This window comes from Plasmodium yoelii (genome assembly GCF_900002385.2).
Source record: "Plasmodium yoelii strain 17X genome assembly, chromosome: 6".
Classification (NCBI taxonomy): domain Eukaryota; phylum Apicomplexa; class Aconoidasida; order Haemosporida; family Plasmodiidae; genus Plasmodium; species Plasmodium yoelii.
The window spans coordinates 412,761-434,458 of NC_036178.2; the positions used below are offsets into that span (position 1 = coordinate 412,761).

General features: G+C 20.7%; 4 protein-coding genes across 4 annotated transcripts; 2 read left to right on the top strand and 2 right to left on the bottom strand.

The window, feature by feature from the left end:
* Nucleotides 1-1,894: 1,894 nt before the first annotated feature.
* On the top strand, nucleotides 1,895-3,931 carry PY17X_0607900 (conserved Plasmodium protein, unknown function; the record flags this gene model as incomplete). The annotated part of the gene is made up of 1 exon (XM_725550.1): nucleotides 1,895-3,931. The coding sequence occupies one exon, from the start codon at nucleotides 1,895-1,897 to the stop codon at nucleotides 3,929-3,931; it is 2,037 nt and encodes a 678-aa protein (XP_730643.1).
* Nucleotides 3,932-4,847: 916 nt separating this feature from the next.
* PY17X_0608000 (conserved Plasmodium protein, unknown function) lies at nucleotides 4,848-7,296 on the top strand (the record flags this gene model as incomplete). The annotated part of the gene is made up of 4 exons (XM_022955349.1): nucleotides 4,848-4,949; nucleotides 5,049-5,111; nucleotides 5,307-5,522; nucleotides 5,686-7,296. The coding sequence occupies 4 exons, from the start codon at nucleotides 4,848-4,850 to the stop codon at nucleotides 7,294-7,296; spliced, it is 1,992 nt and encodes a 663-aa protein (XP_022813141.1).
* Nucleotides 7,297-8,220: 924 nt separating this feature from the next.
* On the bottom strand, nucleotides 8,221-15,545 carry PY17X_0608100 (conserved Plasmodium protein, unknown function; the record flags this gene model as incomplete). Its single annotated transcript, XM_719742.2, has 3 exons — nucleotides 8,221-14,424; nucleotides 14,634-14,686; nucleotides 14,912-15,545. 3 exons carry the CDS (start codon nucleotides 15,543-15,545, stop codon nucleotides 8,221-8,223), a joined length of 6,891 nt encoding a protein of 2,296 aa, XP_724835.2.
* Nucleotides 15,546-18,073: 2,528 nt separating this feature from the next.
* PY17X_0608200 (small subunit rRNA processing factor, putative) lies at nucleotides 18,074-20,452 on the bottom strand (the record flags this gene model as incomplete). Its single annotated transcript, XM_721911.2, has 1 exon — nucleotides 18,074-20,452. One exon carries the CDS (start codon nucleotides 20,450-20,452, stop codon nucleotides 18,074-18,076), a length of 2,379 nt encoding a protein of 792 aa, XP_727004.2.
* Between the last annotated feature and the right edge of the window lie 1,246 nt (nucleotides 20,453-21,698).

A 21,698-nucleotide genomic window follows, 5' to 3' on the forward strand; every position in this document is an offset into this window, starting at 1 on the left:
CTTATTCTTTTATTCATTTTGAATATGGAAATATAAATTAAAAAAAAAAAATAAATAGCAAATTTTTATAAAATAAATTTAGATTTGGCTTAGTATAAAAATTATTTGGTATGTTACTAATACACTAAATAAAGTTATCCATACATTTACAAAATAAATTTATACTGATAAAAAAATATAACACAATATTTTATATAGAGTGTTTTTAGTTATTTTTTTTTTTTTTTAATTTTAAATGTTATATTAGAAAGAAAACTTTCAAAGGCTATCAAATGATTTGTACGATTTGTGCGATTTGTACGATTTGTACGATTTGTATGATTTATATGATTTGTAAATATATTAACTTTAATAAGGTGAGCATAAAATTATTTTAAATAATTACACTGAAATAACATAAATTTTATCTTATAAATATCACACAAATGTATGTATATTTAGTTTCTTAAAATACTAAAAACTTTTAGCTACCTCTTATATGTTAATATTCGAAGCATGTTAATTAATAATTTACTTTTAATTAACCACGGCAATATTAAATAATTGTTTTGGTTTTTATTTTACATAACTATAGTAATAATTAATTTACCAAATATATATTTATTTATTAACATATAATTATATCCATATAACGTCGTTATAGAACAAATGTATTAACATCTTAACGTAAATTACTCAATCTTGTCTTTATCATTTGTTTCCATGTATTTAAAAATGTACAAAAATCAAAAGAATAATGATGAGGAACTAAATTATATATACACACATACAAATAATTAAAATCGGTTATTATCTATATATCTTAAATATATATATTTATTTCTCACCCTGGTTATTTTTAATATTGGATAATTTTCCTTTATTATGTTTATTTTACTTATGTGTTTAATATACTTTTTTTATTAAGTTAATTTGTTATTATAAAAATAAAATTAAAAATGTATGAGTCACAAGTCTATTTATTATGTATATATATTTGGGGATAGGGAATAAGTTAAATGTTCGCTTTAAAAAATTTATAAAGAAATAATATGATCAAACTTAAATATTCTTAATATACATTGTATGAAATGCGATTATATTTACACCATGTTATTATAAGAAGTTATACATACATATGTATGTATATAAGAATATAATAAATAATTTCTGTATTTTTTTAAATTACTTTTTTTTTTTTTATTTCCTCTTCCCCCTTGCTTTCAATTATTTTAATGTTTATTATATTTATAGCATCGTGACAACTATTTTTTTTTATTATAATTGTTTAAATATTTAAAAAAATATTTATATATTGTTTCCCTTTTTTATTTTTCCATGCTTTATATTCTATAAATAACATATAGGAAAAAAAAAATTATTCGTTTTGTTATTATACCTTATATCTATAACCGAACTAGCTGTGTAGCTATGTTTTTTTTATATAACAAAATTTTTTATTATAATAAAAGAAAAATATATGAAAAAAATTAAATGATGTATTTTCTTAATTATTAATATGTAATGTACGAAAAAAACAATTTAATTTAGCAAACAATTATACATATTATATCACTATTTTGGGCTATATATTTATGTATAAATGTGCATATAGTTTTATGCTTTATATTTTATGCTTTATGTTTTTAAGACCCACTCAGCTAAGTAATATAGCATGTATACATATAAGTACACATATGTGGAATGAAATTCCTTTCCCCAACCGTTATCAATATATTTACAAATAATAGTTGATTTAAAAAAAGGGCCATACATAATTATTTATAAAGTATATTGATAAATTATTATATATTTTCATATTTCTATACGATTCTACAATAACGTATAACGTCATATATTTTCAAATTTTATTAATATTTTTAATTAAATATTTTTTCTTGCTATATTAAACAAAATGTTCAAAAGTCCGAAAGCCACCATCTTAGATTTGAACACAGTAAAGGGGTATTATAACAAAGTTTTTACAAATGAACTAGTTTTAAAATTACAAAAAGATATAAAAATAGAAGATCTGATATTTTCGTATAGTTATTATTCAAACTTAGGTACAGAAAATAATAAGTTTGATAATTATGAAATAAGCAGTGACTATTTAAAAAGTGATGAAGAGATAGATCAATCAAATTCGAATTCATTTTACAAGGATAAGAAATTTAGAATAGAAAATGAAGAAGATGAGCCAATTAATTATTTCGATCCAAATGTAAGTGAACAATTATTTGATGAAAAAATAAAAAAGACATTTGAATATTTAAACAATTTTTTGAAATCATTTTATACTGAAAATTTTAGTAACGAGACAAGTGATACCGAAATAATAAATTATGTAATTGATACAATTAAAGTTGAAAAAGATAATAACGAAAATTACAAAATATGTGATATAGAATTTGATAAATCAGAAATATCCCAAATAACATTAATTATAATTGCTTATATTATAAAAAATTTATTTGATTTAAGTTTAGGAAGGAAATTAATTTTTTCAAATGAAAATATAAATAAATTATTATTAAAAGCAATATATATGCAAAATATTTATATTCAAATATTTACATTAAAAAATTTAAAAAAATATTTAACAGAAGATGGTGAATATTATGAAACAACACATTTGAAAATGATAAAAATTTGTATCTTTAGTAAATCCCTATGTTCATTTAATCGAGCAAATGATATTATTATACGATTAATAAAAGAAAATAAACAAATAAATGAAATATTTGATTATTATTTTTTAAAAAAATTAAAAAAAAATCTTGAACAATCAGATAATATACAACGTCTAAGACTTCTTGATTTAGTAATTGATTGTATAAATTTGAACAATTCTTATGTTTATGAAATTTTTAAATTGGAAACCAAACCAAAAAATGATTCAATAAATTATGAACAAAAAACAAAAGATTTTGAAAATTTAATACACAATCTATATACTAATAATAATATCCAAAATTTTGAAACAAGTTATAACTTTGAAGACAAGTCAAATTATACTTTTGATGATGTTTCTTTTATTGACAAAGAAATATTAAAATATAATATGGACAAAAATAATTTAAATATAAATGATATATGTAACCTTATTAAAATTAATATATATAAATATTTAATTATTATTTATTTAAAAAATGATTTATTATTAAAAATAAATGTATTAGAAATCTTTTCAAAATTGGCACAAAATAAATATTTTTGTGATGCTTTTGAAAATACATATTTTCTCCATATTATTTTAAATGATTTAAAAAATTTGGATGAAGATATTTTACATATTAATATTTTAAATTCATTAATTTCATACTCAAATATGACTCCACTACTTTTAAATGTCATAATAAATGCGCATTCCAATTGCTTAATTAAAAAAATAAATGAATATATATCTGATACAAGTTGTATAAATAATGAAAAACTAATTATAGGATTAAAAGCTTTTGGTTATTTTTTTTCCATAAACCAAGTCAGTAAAATATTTTTATCTATAAATCCGAATATACATGTAACTGCAATAAGTACAATAAATACACATGCACACACAAATGTTTTAAGACATGCCATAAATATTTGGATTAAAATTTTACCTTATGAATGTAACAATTCAGATTGGTTTAAAAAAATTGTTCATGATTTTCTTTTTAAAAAAATTATTGTAGTATTAAAAGAAATTAATGATACAATTATCCAAATAAATATTTATGAACTTTTACAAAAAATTATAAATTATGATATAGCAGAATTAATTATAAATGAACAATGGTTAATAAAAAGCCTACAAAACAATTTTGATAGTAATACATATGATCTCAAAATGTCTAGATATAACTTTTTTAAATCATTTTATAAAGCTTATGAAAATATAATCATAGATAATTCATATGCTAACAATATAATTAATAACTTTTTAGAAAAAGTTCCAAACAGATATTAAACATAAGAAAAATTACTTCAACCCGAACTAGCCATTTTAAGAAGCTACTCAATTATTATTACTGTTCATACTCCCGTTATTATTTTATTTTATTTTTTTCGACATTTCAAAGACAATTTCAGTATACCCATTGATCATTGATCATAGATCTTAAAAATAATAAATATATTAAAAATGAATAAATAAAAATAGTGAAAAATTTATGTATCATTAAATTAGTAAATACAAAAATAAAAATATTATGAAGGGAAAATATTAACAATTAAAGCTTTGCAAAATGTCGAACTTTATTATATCTATAATTTTTACTTATATGTCTATTTTCATTTTTTTTTTTTTTTCTCTCTTTTTTCTTAAGTTGCATATTTTGAATATTATATTTTGTATTAAAAACATACAAATTATGTTGCATTAAAATATATACTTTAAAGTGAATATTTAAAAAAATAAAAATTCAAATAAAATTTTTATAAAAGTTCTAAATGAACACATACCTTATACACACGCATACATAAATGCATTATATATTATATATTTTATGGATAAGAGAAATTGAAATATGATAAATAAATTTAGAATAAAAATAATCCAAATATTAAAATAAATCTTAAATGAATGCTAAAATAAATTATAAAAAACACTTGAAAATTATATAGAAAATTTTTCTTATATATATGTTTTTTATTTTTTCGCATTTAATTATTGTATTATACTTATCTCACATTTTATTTTATAAAAAAAAAGAGACTACTATGTTTATGTCCTTATTAAACTTTTCCTTTTTATCAAAAAAATAAAATATGAGAATGGACATATTAAAAAGTTATTGTGTATTAACTTTATACTCACAATTAAAAAAAACAAAAATTGTCTAAACATAATTAAACATTTTAGACCATTTTTTTGTCAAACAAAAATGTCTTTAAAGCTTAATTCTGACCAGCAAATTCAAATAAAGTGCTCCTACATTATAGAAAAATATAAAAAAAAATTAAAGAAATTGAAAGAATATAAAAATGTAAGAATTTAAATGAAAAAATGAATATAAAAAAATATTAAAAATATTAAGAACACCAACACAGTGAACAAAATATTTATTGCTTGTAAACAACTCTAGGATTTGAAGGCGTCATATGAAAAAAAAAATAAAGCATATTACATTGAAAGATATTTGTTTAATGTAAGAAATAAATAATTTTTTTTTTTTTTTTTCAAAATTTATGGTATCTTCTAGTGTAAAAGTGAAATGTAAAAATAAGCATACACACACATATATAGATTTTTAGGTAAATCAATACGTTTTTTCAATCTCATTTTCTATTTTCTACTATTTTTTCCTTTTTTATTTCATTAATTTTTAATACATTATATGTAGAAAGAAAAGGAACAGTTGTATAATGAAATTAAAAAGAAAAGAGAAGAACTAGAATTAGAGGGTTTGGAAAAAACAAAGGAGTTATACAATAGTTATTTTATAGATATTTTTCTATATGAACAAGAATACTACCAATGTATTTATAAGGTTTTCAAAAATTTGTTATTGAAAAAGGATGAGATCGATAAAAAGGAAAGACATTCAATTAAATTAAATGTATATTGAAATAAAAAATATACACACCTATATAGCATAAGTATTTATTAATTTTTTTTGTTTTTTTTGTTTATTTGATATATCATCACTTTATATTATTAATTCTCATGCTATTTCTGTTCATATTCATCGAATTTATACAATTTCTTTGACTTTTCTAAAGGAATATGCCTATATGATGTTTTCAGATAAAAATGTTAATATGCCAAAAATAAAAAGTGAAAAAGATGAAACAGATGAAAAATTAAATACCATAAATCTTGATAATAGAAAAGAACAATATTTGTCTATAAATAACTCAGGTAATTTAAATATAGAAGATTCTTATCAATGTAAACTTCTTGATAACAGTGATAAAACTATATATATTAATAATACCATAAATAATGACCTACACAAAATAGAACAAGACATATTTACAATGGATGGTTTAAGTATTCCTTATATAGATAATGAAAATAAATTAAATGAAAATTCTTTATATTTAAGTTCAAATAATTCTCAAATTATAAAATTAAATGAGACATACTCTGATTTAAATATCAGTGATATTCACTTAAATAAAAATGATGAAAATTTTAAAGTAAACAAAATTGAAAACGATATACATAGTAATAGACATGACAAATCTGAATCCGAAAATAAATATTCCTTTTATGAAAAAATAGAAACTAATATTGGACCACTTGATGAAAATAAAGAAAAAGACCTATATCCCCTAAATGTAAAAATCGATGAAGAAAATAAAAATTTATGTGATAAAAAAAATATATGTAATGGAAATGAATCTTCAGAGGATAAACAAATCAAAGACATAAATGACGAAGAAATATTATATGAAAAAAAAATTTTGGAAGATGGTGATTCGTTAAGTCATTACATTTTAAGCAACTTTAATGAAGAAGGGAATTCACACAATAATGAATATACAGATAAAAAAAACGATATATTTGATGTAAATAATTTAAATTCAAAAACAGATAAACCTATAGAGGATATATATATTTGTGAAAAAGGTAAAAAAGGGAATAAAGAATTAGATGAAGTAATAGAAAACAATATAAATTTTAATATATCTAGCTATTTTAGTGGAAGCTATGATGAAATAAATATTAATGAAACGGAGGGTAAAGATCATATTTCGAATAGTGATAGTTTTTGTGAAGATTTTAAAAAGTTCGAACAGGAAATTCTTGAACAACATTATATAAATGAAAACGAAAAAAATGGAACGTCAACATATCTTGGAACTATGGAATTTAATGAAATATATGGGGATGAAAATATTCAAGAAAATATAAAAAATGGAGAAAATAATGAAATAACAAATGAAAATCAAGCAGATTACGAAATGAATAAAATGGAATATTCCACCAATAAATTAACATATTTACATGATCAAAAAACATATGAATCATCAAATAATGATAATAAGAAAAATATAAAAAATGATGAGCATGTTGAGGAATATGAATATATGAAAAGGTTTAACGAACAAAATAATATGAATGATTCTAAGTCATTTCAAATGTCTAATAAATGTAATAATGAATATGTCATACCAATAGAACGAATGAATACCTTTGAAAATTATGCTGAAGAAATTAGTATTTTAGAAAATTGTGAAGACAATATAAATATTATTAACAACCTTAATAATATAAAGCCAAACAAATTTAAAACTAAAGATAAAAAAAAAACAGAATTAGAAAATATCGAAAACTTCATAAATTATGTAAGCGAAAATATAAAAAAAAGAGGAATATTAGATTAGTCATATAATATTCAATTATAAACAACAAACATATACGCAAAGCCATGTATTATTTTATTAATATGTGCGCTCATCCAAATATAACTATTTATAAAATCCCTAAATTAATTGATATAGGACAAAAAAAAATGTTACTAAAAAATAGGCACATCGAAGATAATTCATATGGTAATAATTTGGTAATCATATGGTAATCATATGGTTACGACCGTTTTTTACTTGTTGCATCATACGTTTAAACACCAATGTACTTTATTTTTATCCAAACAAATATAAAAATGTTCCATTGAAAATGAACCTTTTGCATATACAACATAAACATTTTATATGCTACTGTTAAAAAAAAAAGAAAATTTTAATAAAAACAAGTTTTAAAACAATACAATTCAATAATAATATTTTAAAAGCATCGCAAATTATAACTTTTATTAAAAATTATTACGAACATTTTTCAATAAAAAAAGAAAAAAATGATAAAATACTATTGACTTTAATGCTATTATAATAGATACATCTTCAAAAATGCATACAAATGTTTATATGCATATCAAACTCTATATAGTTCTGTATGCTTATATAAATATATATGCATACATACGAAATAAAAACATAAGAATAATAAAATAAATACACTAATAATGACGAAACTGATAATAATGAAATACTACTACTACTGGTATTATTAGTAGTGGCAGTAATAATAACGAGAAATACAGTCCTGTATTCGGGTTGTTAAAAGAATAATTTAATTAACCAAAGCTTAGGGTACTGTATTTTTCAATCTTTTCGTTGGTTTTGGCATCAAATCATGCCATTTATTAGTCTCAAAAATAATTATATACCCACATATGTTCATACTCTAATACTTATCATTAGTATTCACTACCACTATTTATTATTTTATTTTTTCATGACATATTTTTTTTAATATTTCTTTTTATTCTTATTCATCACAATGGATTTGTTCATTAATGTCTTGTCTAATTGTTCGATTATTTTATTACTATTAGCTTGCGCATCTGAGTCAGAAGGATTTGCAGAATTTGTATATTTGGTATTATAATTTTTATGATTTTGTACATTATTCCTGTTGTTATTACTTTCTGTTGCATTTGCTCCACTGTTATATGAATCCTTTTCATTTTGTAATTCTCTCATAAAACCTTTTATTCCAACCATATTTGTATTTTTGTTTCCATTTTGATTCCATGTATTCATTTTATTATTATCATTGCTATTGTTATGTTTATGTATATTCACATTTTTATTTTCATTATCATGATTTCTCACAATTTGGGCTCTATTAAAATTGTTACCTAATAATTCATCCTTTTTATTTTCCATTCCATATTTTCTATAATTTGTATAATCGTTTTCGTTATTATTTTTGTGCCCCCTTTGTTTATTGTAGTTGTCTTGTTCAATGGCATGCGAATTCATTCGTCTTGAGTTATAATTTTCATTAGTTAAATAGTTTTGATTCCTCATTATGTTGCTATCACTGTTATATCCATTATTATCCATACCTATTTTGTTATTATTACCAGGCATTAACGATAGGTTGATATTATCTTTTCGCGTTTCACCATTATTTCTATTAACATGTACATTAATTTTTGTATTATTATCATTATTATGGTTAGTATTAATATTGGTAGTAACAAAATTTGTGCTATTAGTATTATTTTTTAATGTATGCACTTTTCGATCCATATTTTTATTTGATGTATTATAATTATTTCGATTCTTATGATCATAAGTTTCGTTCATACTTTTATCATTCAAAGATTTTTCCATATTGTAATAAAAATCATCATCTCCTTTTTCAATAAAATTAGAATTATAAGATTTTCCATCATTTAATTCTTCTAGAAATTCATTAAAATTATCTTCTTTTTTTGGTGACTCATTATTATCATCATAGTAGTTATCATTATTGTTTCTTTTTGTATCTTTTAATGAATTATAATTTTTAATATTTGAATTTAATTTATTCATTGTATTGTTATTAGCTTTTTTGCTACTTTGCATTAAATTTGATATTTGATTAACGGATTGCATGTTCTGATTTACTAAACTATCAAGACGATTTAAAGATGGTTTTTCGTTCGGGTTTTTATTAGACATTCCATTTTCATTGTTGTTTTGACAGCTATGTTTATTACGATTTTTGTTATTATGCTCACCCACAAACGAATCATTTTCCTCATACACATTACTATTCATTTTATACAATTTGCTATTTATATTGCTTATGTTATTATTTATATTATTCACATCATTATCTATAAAATTAATATTCTTATTAATACACATAATATTTCTATTAGACTCATTTTCTCCATATTTATCATTATGATTATCTGGATGATAACCATAATTACTTTTTGTGTCAATAATATCTGATTCAATTAAATTATTTACATTTAATGAACCTAGCATATTATTATTTTCTTGGTCTTTGTTTTCTTGAAAATTTAAGCGTAACCCATTTTTAGATTTTATTGTATCATTTAAATCGCTTTTTCCCATTTTTATATTTGTGTTCATATTATTTATATTATAGCTATTGTTATATCCACCATTATTATTATTATTTTCATAAACATTTCCATTTTTTGTATTATTATGATTATCATTATTATTATTATAATTCATATGGTCACCGTAATTATTATCATTATCATATTTTTCCTTTTTCTTATAATTTGTTGTATTATCATTATATAGATCATTAAAATTATCATTTCGTTCGGATTTGTTGCCATTATTCACATTATATGAATCCTTTTCAAGATTTGCTCTTGGTTTTGGTGGATATTTTTTCTTATTTCTTTTATTATCATTATTCTTATTTTCATAATAATCATTTTCATTTGATATGTTTTGATTACGGTTTTCTCTTTCGGGTTCATCATTATTTTCGACATTATTCCCATAATCCGTAATGTTTTTCATAGAGTTGTTAGAAATGTTTCTGTTATTTTTATCGACCATACTATTGTCATATGTATCATTTGGATATTTAAAATTCATATTATTATTCCCTTGTTCTTGCATAAAATTTTCATTTGATAATTCTAAGTTATTATTTTTATTTTTTAAAAAAGGTTTATTTTTAAAATTGTCATTTATCACACTATCTATGTATTGTATGCTATTATTAATTTCGAGGTTGTTGTAATTGTAATTTATACTTTTTCTTCTTGTTCTTCTAATAATATCAAATTTGTTTTTTCCAATTGCTTTAGCTTTGACTCTATTTTTTGATACACTAATTCTGGATAAATTCATATTTAATTTTCTATTATCATAATTTTTTAATGATATAATAGCACCCTTTCCATTTTTACTTCTACAATCTTGTAATTTATTTAACAAATTAATTTCATTTTCTTTTTCTTTAAGAGATTTGTCTTTATTTTTTAATTGTTCATGTAATAATTTTAATTGTTCTTGTATATATTCAGTATCTTTTTCATGCTTCTCTTTTATTAATAAAAATTGTTTTTTTTCTGCTTCCAAACTATTTCGATCTATTTGAATAACTGTTTGTTCATCTAGCAATTCCTTTTCTCTTTTTTCAATCATTTGGAATTGTATTTCCTTTTCTTTTAAACTGTTTTTATAATCAACTAATTGGTCTTTGACTTTTTGTAATTCAGTTTTTTTTTCTTTTAATTTTTTTTCTCGATCTTGTAATTTTGAACTATAACTTTTTAGTTCATTATCCAATGAGTCTAATTTCTCTTTTTTTTTATTTAATTCATTTTCTTTATTTTTTATTTCTGTACCTTTTTCAATTAAATCCATTTCCTTCGTTTTTAATTCTCTATCATAATTCAATAATTCTTCTTTGTTTTTTTTAATTTTTTCTAATTGTTCATCAAATAGTTTTCGAGATTTTTCCATTTGAATTTTGTCATTATTTAACCCTTCTTCTCTTGCGTCTAAATCGTATTTTATTTTTTCTAATTTATCTTTTTCTTTTTCGATATTTTCCTTTTCTTTATTTAAATCTTCTTTTTGTTGAGATAAATTTATGATACGGATTTTAATATCATTTTCTTCCTTTTCTTTGAAATTTTTAAAATTTTTTAATTCAATATCAATTTGTTCCTTTTCTACTAATAAATTTTCTTTCTCTAAATTGATTTTTTCTTGTTGAACATATAATTTGTCTTTTTCTTCCTCTATGTCTAGATACACATTTTTTTTGTAATTTTCCAATTCTTCTTGTTCTTTCATGATACGATATTTCATATTATTTTCTTCTTCTTCTAGCATATTGTATTTTTTTCTTATATCCTCTTCATATTTTTCACATTTATTACGAAATTCATCTTCGTACACTTTTTTCTGTTTTTCTAAATTATCTCTCTCTTTATTAATTTTTTTTTTCTCATTATTAATTTCTGCTTGCAATCTGTTATTTTCATCATCATATTTTTTTTGCAATTCTGATTTTTCCTTTTCTAAATTTTCATTAAATTTTTCTTCTAAATATGTTTTATATTTTTCCTTTTCATCTTCGATATTTTTTATCATCATTCTTTTATCATTTTCTATTTCTTCTTTTATTTTTGTATTTTCTTTTTCCATATCTTCTAACATAATATTTTTTGTATTTTCAATGTCTTCTAGCATTAATCTTTTCATCTTTTCGACATCATTAATCATTGAAATTCTTTCTTTTTTTATTTCTTCTTTCATATAATTAATTTCCTTTTCGTTTTCTTTTTTTATGTTATTTGTTTCATTCAATAATTTTATTCTCTCATCTTGAATATCATTTAGCATTTTCATTTTATCATTCTCTATTTCTTTTTTATTTTTATTTAATTCATCAATTAACTCATTATATTTATCTATTCGATTTTTTAGTTCATTTTCTTTTATTAAATTATTTCTTTCGTTTCGTCTTAATTCTTCTTCTTTATTTTGTAAATTATTATATTCGCAATCAATGATTTTCTTCTTTTCTTTTTCTAACGATTCTAATTCTTTTTTTAACATTTCAAGTTCATTTTTTTCTTTCATATTCATTAATTTTTCTTCATCAATTTCTCGTCTATTTTCATTTAGCATGTTTTCTTTTTTTTCTATATTTTTTTTTTCTTGTTCAATCTCCTTTTCACGCTCTTCAATTTCTTTAATTTTTTTATTAAATTGACCAAATTTTTCATCATATTCATATAATTTACTTTTGCATTTATTTTCAATAAGAATACATTCATTCATTTTATCTAACAATTCCTTTTGTGCATTATCATATTTACTTTTTATGGAGTTCACATATTTTTCTTTTTCGTCAATTTCATTATTTTTCTTATTAATAGATAATTCTTTTTCTTTAATTTGTGAATGAATTTTATCTATTTCTTTTTCTTTATCTGCTAGCATTCCTACTTTCTTTTCAAAATTTTCTTTTTTCTTTTTTAATAACATTTTTTCTGTTTCTAGCATTTGTCTACTTTCTTCAATATGTAATTGTAATCTAGCCATTTGTTTACTTGCTTGACACACACATACAATACTTTTAACGTCCATCTTTTTTCGAAAATTTTTATCAAAGTTTAATGCATCATCATCATTGTTTGTTAAATTTTTAGTTATATTTTTTTCATTAATAAAACTAAAATTGTAATTTTCATTTTTATCATTCATAATATGATCCATTTTATTTGTATAAGTTGATTCATTTTCCATTTTGTTATTAAATAAATTTAAATGTTTTTTTCTTATATCATTTAAATCGAAATTTCGTAATTTTCCTAAATCGTGTTCAACTTTTGAGTTGCTTTCATTTCGATTTTGATACGTATTTTCATTGTAATTATTATTCATATTATTTAAATTGTTATCATTTGTTTTGTTATTGTTGACATTTTTGATCTCACTATTATTTCCCATTTCTATAGTACCATTTGCGTTTCCATTTAAATCATTCATGGTGAGATTATGTGTGTTATTGTTCATGTGAATATTTTCATTTTTCATTTTAATATATTTTTCATATGCTCTCATATTTCCATTTTTACCCTCATTATAATAGTTTATTTTAGCTTGCATATCGTCAGCATAGTTTAAATAGTTACTAATTTTCCCAGTATCATGTTTTCTTGTATGAACATTACTGGAATTCGAGCGTCTAGGTTTATAAGTCTTATATTCATTATTCTCAGTGTTTTTATTTTTATAAAAATTATCAAAATAATTATTTTTTATATCATTCACGTTAAAATTTATTTTCCTTTTCTCATCATCGTTGTTTTTATTAATATTCATTAAGCTTTCTAATTTTTTATATTTTTTATTTATTATATCATTTTGATTAGAGCCTTTATTTCTATTATCATTATTAAAATTAAAATTACTATAATGATCTAGCTCTTTTTCTGTCATATCACCTTTTTCGCTTATATAATTATTTTGGTTCGACTTATTACTTGGTAAGTTGTTTTTAGAATTAATCTCATTACCATCATTGATATTCATATTAATATTATAATTGTTATAATCAGTTTTAATATTATTAATGTCATTATTATTAGCGTTATTATTATATAAAATTGCATTGTTAAAATATATGTTATTGTCTTTTATTTGATTATTATTTGACTTTCCTCTAGTATCATTTGTATGATTAGGAATATCCTTTTCATAACGATATTTATTTTTATACTTTTCTTGTAATTCAATTAATTTGTTTGTATCATTGTAAGCTGATAAATTACTATTTAATTTATCCACATTGTTATTATATAACATATTTAGGTCAATTTTATTTGTATTATTATGTTTAGGTATATCCACATTTGTAGAATTATATCTGATATTATTTTTCATTACATTATCTTGATTGTTATCATCATTTCTTTTATAATTTCTATTACTATATGGAAAATTGTAATTTGTTTCCTTGGTTTCTTCATCTTTTTTTTTATTATTATCATCTCCATTTCTATTGAACAAATTTTTCAAATTTAATCCTTTCATATTTCTCAAATAATCGCCACTATTAGTGTTGTTTTTATATAATTCATAGTTATTCATTTTGATGTCTTCTTTATTTATATTACCATGATCATTTGAAATCTTATTGCCATTATTGTTTAATTTACCATCCTGATAAAATAAAACAATAATAATAATGTATAAATTTTAAGGACCGTTATAAATGTGTAAAATGAAATTAGATAAGACCATATGAAAATAATAATTATTAAATAATCCTTGTATGTGACAATAATAATAAACACAATATCGATTACTATATGAAAGAAAAATATAAAAAAAAAATTAAAAACAAATCGACAAATATGACATATTTATACCTTTTTTAAAATTTTTTCTGGATTTTCAGAACGGTGTCTACCATGCGTTTGCTCTGCAATAAAATAAAAGTATGAAAAATAAAAGTGTCATATTACATACAATATGCAATTAAAGTAAAATAAGTTTAACATATGAAACAAAAGATATTGCACAAGTAAGGAATAATACAACTAAACATATATTTGCAATTATGTATATGCCTATTACAGTAAGGTACAATGCATAATAAATTTTAATAGTAAAATCAATAATAATACAAAATGTTTCTATTGCCTACTTTTATTAGAAATATGTAATGAGTCATGCGTTTCTAAATCTTCACGTTCATTTTTTTTTGTATCACCAAATGCATAAAATTTTCTCTTATAATTAATACTACCAATAACATCTTTTTTTTGTGAGATACTACTATATTTTACTTTATTATAATTATTATCACTTTTTAAAGTGGAATACTTACTACTATTTTCATTAGTCATTAAATTATCACCTTTGAACTTTGTATTACTACTAATTTTATTAGAAGCTACAAGCTTCGAAATATTATTATTATTACTAGTTTTTATATTATGTGCAATTTCTTCATTCGAAACTTTATCCTTTGCATATAAAGCATTGTGCTGACTTATCAAATTGTTTTCACTTTTAATATTTTCTATAGTATTATTTTTACTTACAAATGAGCTATAGCTACGTACTTGCTCTGTTCCAATTGCCGTATCTGCTTCGTCGTCTTTTTCTTTCTTTGGTTCTTTAAAATTGTTATCTATATCAGCATAATTAAAATTTTTGATATTTTTGTACTTTCTTTTTATATTTTCAATAATATTTTTACTTTTACTTATTAATTTTTTGCCATTTTCAGATATATTATATGAATATACATTACTATTGTTATCAATACTTTTCATTTTTTTTTTTATTGTCTTACTTTTTAATTTATACTCATGCAATCAATTAATTTATCTTAATAATGCATAGGAGTATAAATAAAAAAGAAAAGAAAAACCAATACGCTTTCATATTATGTTATCTCTTAACTTTTTTAATTTCATTTATACTATTTGGTAATTAAATGATCTGCAATTTAATTTGTATAAAATATCGAATGAATACGAAAAAAAAATGTATAAATATATTATGTATCCTTTCACACATGTATATAATATAATCTTTATTAATTCCTATTTAATAATATAACATTATATATTTAAAACGACCAAACACACACAAATATGTGCTTAATATCATAAAAATATTAAACTGAAACAAATTTATACAATAATTTATTTTAAAAAATGGTAATACACATAAAAAAAATAAAATATGATAATAAGTGGGAATATAAGCATATTCTCATAAAAAGTATTCAAAAAATGAATGGTATATTTTTGATTACACCACTATAAATGAATTTTAATCCATTTCAAAAATAACAAATACGAAAACATATATGGAAAATATAATTTGCGTTTATTATATGCATTATGCTCTCCCCTTTTTATTTTTATTATTTTTTGTGATAATGGTTCTTAATAAATAATAAATGGAAAATTAAGTCTATATAAATATAAAAATAATAAAAATATATGTATCAATCACTATTTAATAACTTTATTTTATCAAACGATTATTTATGCATAATTCATTATTTCATATATCTATATAAATAAAGCACAATTATATATTATGCATACACACACATATATAATATGCATTTGTATTAATTTTTGTTGTGTATGCAAGTATACATATGCATATAAAATAAATCCATTCATACTAATTTATTATACAATTTATGAATGTGTAAGTTATTGCTAATCAGTTGAATGCAAGCTTAAAGGGATGTAAAATAAAATGAAAAAATAAATTAATAGAGAAAAAAAAACATACAAAACATTAAATATTTTTAAAGAAAGTATTCAATAAAGATAATTTTATATGTACTACGTTAATATATTTTTCTTATGTTATTTATTTTTTTTTGTCTAGAAAAAAGATAAATTTTTAAATAAAATTTTAAATCTTTATAAAAATGCAGGAAATTAATTAATTAAAAATATAAAATATTGCGCAAAATGGTTAGTAAAAAAAAAAAAAAAAAAAAAAAATTAATTGAAATCACGAATAATAAAATATATGTAGAAATACTACGGGAAATAATTTTTAATATATTTTTTTAATTTTTTTAATAAATCTACGAAAGTGGGGAAAAGGAATGCAAAAAGTAATAATATGCTTTTTAAATCAATTTTTTTTCATAGTTTTTCGTGTTTTTTATTTTTATAGTAACCTTGTCTTATATATTTGTATGTGAAGCTTGTACACACATTTTCTATATTTGTTGTATCATTGAAAAATATCATTTTAATTAAAAGAGAATTAATTATAAATGGTCATATTTATTTTTATCCATAAATATATTCTTAATTTTTATTTGAAAAAATGTATAAAATAAAGGAAAGCATAGTAACATTTATAGACCTATATATACACCAAAAAATGTCTTTATAAATATTTATATTGTAAATGCATCCTATCATCTGCTTACTTTTTATACATATATATAAAATAACAAAAATAATGCTCTTGAGTAACATAAAAAAAGAAAAAGAGACCAACTAGTGAGCCTTTCAACTGAATGTATACATATTTGAGTTCATTTTATTTGAGTCATTATAAATTAAAGATCATGTAGTGATACACCATTAATCGGTCCTCTAAACGTTTTAATAAAGTTTTAACCTATAGTATTTATAGCGCATATTGCAATATTATTTTGAGAGGGAAATAATATAGCTCTCTATTGTTTATGAGTAAATATATAAGGTTATAATAATAAATTAAATGTTTTAAATAACAAATTAAAAATAACTAAATCGAAACATTAAAAGATTAGAAATAATAATGAAAAAAGTAAGATATGCAATTTAAATGCATTAACTTAATTAAATGAACAATTTAAACGTAAAAATTCGAGTATACCTATCCATCCATATAGGCAGATAGATATAGTTATATATGAAATAAATATTTGATAAATAAATAAATAAAAATTAATATATAAAATTAATATAAATAATACTACTTCAATATACATTAAAATACTTCTGTGAAAAATCATGAAACTTAAACATAACATAGTGTATAAGTAATTGGTTAAGGAATAAAACAAAATACCATAAACGATATAATACGATTATGATAAAAACAATAATAAAAAAATTCAAAAAAATTCCATATGTACATTTGTCTTATTTTAATTAAACACATTTTTGTTATTTTTATAAATAGACATGTACAAAGTATGCATATTATGTATATTTCTAAATTTCACATATTAACATTTATTAATAAGCTAATAATACATATAATATTGCATTTAATTTTTGTTAATTTATGCGATTTACATATGCACACAAAAGTTATTGATTTGTGTTTATAATTTTTTTTTTTTAAGGATTTCTTCATTAAATTTAGTTTTTTTATAATTGGGATTTGTAATATCCAAATTAAAATCCTTATTTTTAATTAAATCTGCAAATCTTCCATCAAGTACATGGTGGCTCTTAATTTTTTCAATAACATTATCATTGTTGTTTCTAATTGTGCCATCCTTTTTCCTTTTAATTGTTTTCTTAGTAATAATTTTTTTTATTTCTTCATCTTTTTGTTTCAATGATTCTAAGTATGCTTTTTTCTTTAATTTTTTCTTCTCTTTGACTTTATCTAAATATTTTTCCCATGGAGTTCTGTTGTCTTCTTTCTTTTCTTTAGTCTTTAACATGTTTTTAAATACTTGAATAACTTCATTTTCTTTATCACTTTCATTATCAGGTAATTCAAACTCTCCTTTCGCCTTACTTTTTTTATTAAATTTATTTGAATCATTATACTTATTATTTGTATTAACAAAAGAGTCTTTAATATCTTCATCGCTTATCGAATCTTTATCTGAATTCATATAAGCCCAATCATTATTATCCTTGTCATCAAAAGCAATATTGCTATCATTGTCTTCATCATATTCTCCAATTTCGTCGCTTTCTTTTACAAAAGAATCATTATTATTATTTATGGATGTACCCGTTTTACTATTTTTTGTGCCGTCATCAGCTAATAAATCTCCTAATAAGAGTTTTCTATAATCTTCTTTACTATTTATAGAATTTTTATTAGCAGACACTGAATTATTTTCAGATTCACTATCACTAGAATTAGCTAAATATTCCTTTAAATCTAATTCTCTTAGTTTTTCTTCAGTGAATCGTGTTGATAATAACTTTTTTCTTTTGGGATTTTCATCCCATGATGATTTTGCATGTGTGTGTTTTAAAACTGTACTAACAGAATAATGGAATTGATAATTTTCTGGAATTTTATCACATGATTCTTTAATTTTATAATCATCAAGTGAACAATTATCATCTATTATTCTAAGATCCAAATAATTTATACAAAAATCTGCATCCATATCATTTAATTCTTCATATAAATATTCGACTATTTCTTTATTGTGACATTCCACTAAGGCAAAATAATATCTTGACCTTTGAATTTGATATAATCGAATTTGTTCATTTTCTTCTTCAGTAATTCCCGTACTTATTATTTCATTATTATTTTTTCCTTTTTTAAAAACGTGGCGAAATTTATCTTTCATTGGTGATGTATCGTCACTATCAGCATCATTGCTATTATTTTCTTCATCTTCATCATCACTGTTTTCTTTGTAATCCTCCTCCTCCTCTTCAGAACCTCTTTCTAATTCTTCATTTTCGTCTTGAACATCTTCTTCTTCGTCATCTTTGATGCAATCAATAAAATTTCGAGTTCTATATACAGCTTCTCCATTTTTTCCTTTTTGATTTAAACCATTACATTTGATAAGGGGTCCATGTTCTTGTTCGTATTTCAATTTTTTCTCTCCATATTTGGATGTGTAAATAGTAACTTTTTTAACTGCTCTACTTTTACTATAATCGATCGTTTTCTTCTTACCCTTTTCAAAGTTATAATATGACTCAAATAAATAAAAAATATCAGCACTTGTAATATTATCCCAATCACAACCCAAAACTGTAAAACGATTAGTAACATCAAATGTCATTTTAATATTTTCGACATTTTTATTATATTTATTACTTTCTTTATTACTTTTTTTAATTTTATTATTTTTCACATTTAAGCCATTGATTGATTTATTTATATCTTTTTTTTTTTTTTTTTTCTTCATAACATTATTTATATCTATTTCTCGCATTCCTTCGCCTTTAGAATCTCGAATAATGTTACCATTTTTATCGTCTTTTATTGATCGTTTTTTTTTCAAAACTTTCTCTTCCTTTTTACATATACCTCGTTTTTTCGAATTTTTAATTTTACTATTATTACAGTTTTTTATATCATTTATGTTTCCTTTATTTTTTTTATTAATATTAAATAGTTCTTTCTTTTTATCAAATTCTTTATTATCATTTTCTGCGTCTGAATCAAAACGCTTCATTTCATTACTTGATTCATCCATGTTATTATCTTCTTTTTTCATGTTTTTTATTTTTTTTCTAGGGGGTATTAAACTTTTATAATCACTTTGTGAATCCATAATTATGTCTTTTTCATCATCACCACTTTCTGTATTTTTGTTTTTTTTTGGTAATTCTTTATTTACCTCGATATTATTACTAATATTATCTAATTTTTCACTTAATTCATAACTATTTTTACTTTCGTTATCATTTTCATTTTCCGTATTAATTTGGTTGTTTTTTTTTAAATTATTTGATTCATTATATGTATCATTGAATTTATCATCCATTTTTTTTAATTAATATTTTAACCTATTATGAAATTTATTTTATTTATAAGATAAATATTTCCAAATTTAAAGCATTAATATATATATAGCAATATATTTGGTAAATATATCTTTTGATTTAATAAAATATATACTTCATAGCATTTCTAGAATGTATATAAATATGACGTATAAAAATATATAAACTTAAATTGGGAATTCTGTATATATATTCATGCATATGTAATATATAATTATTATTTAAATGATAATTAGCACATTTCTATCTAGAATACCAAATACAATATACATTTATAGCTATACATATACATGTATAATAAATACATAAACTTTCAATAAAACCGGTAATATATATATATATGTAAACATTTAATACATCATCTTGATATAATAGTATAAGTTGCGAATGAGGCTTCCAAAAGAAAAATGTCTTAATACGCGTTTCTCTCTCTTTCACAAATAATATTAATATATATACGTAAACGAGTACATGTATATTCAAATAAATACTAATGAAATACTAATAGCTTTAACATCAAATAAAATCTCTAAAAATTAAATAAATTAAAAAGCTAAAAATAGTTAAATGAAAGCATACAATTGAAATTTATTTATATAATTATCAAAAATATTTTCAAAATTAATATGGTACGCAGTACGATAAATATATTTACATAAAATACAAATAAGCATAAAACATGATGAACAGCATATGCATGATGTTGCTGTTAAAAATTTTCCTTTAATATTAAATTAAAATAAATGTAAAAAAGGATAAAAAATAATAAATAAAAATAAAATAATAGCAATATAAAAAATATGTAAATAAAATTAAATTAATAAACTAAATAAAAAAATATATATATATATATATATATATGTATGTATATATATATATATATACATATATATATAATAAACACCTATTTATATAAATTGAGAGGGACATAATAACATTAAATATATAGTATATAATATTATTTGCATACAAAATAGCTATATAAAAAAATATATATATAATTTATAAATATTCTAAAATAATATACATATATTTGCGCACGATTAACTCGCATAAATTTTGATATACCATAGATAATCTTTCCACATAATATATTTATGAATAATATATATAATTATCATTCATTTAGCTTTCATGAGACTGCGAACTACTTTGTATATTATCACATTCACAATTTCATTACTATTTACATATATAAACATAAATAAATGCAATAATGAAATATTA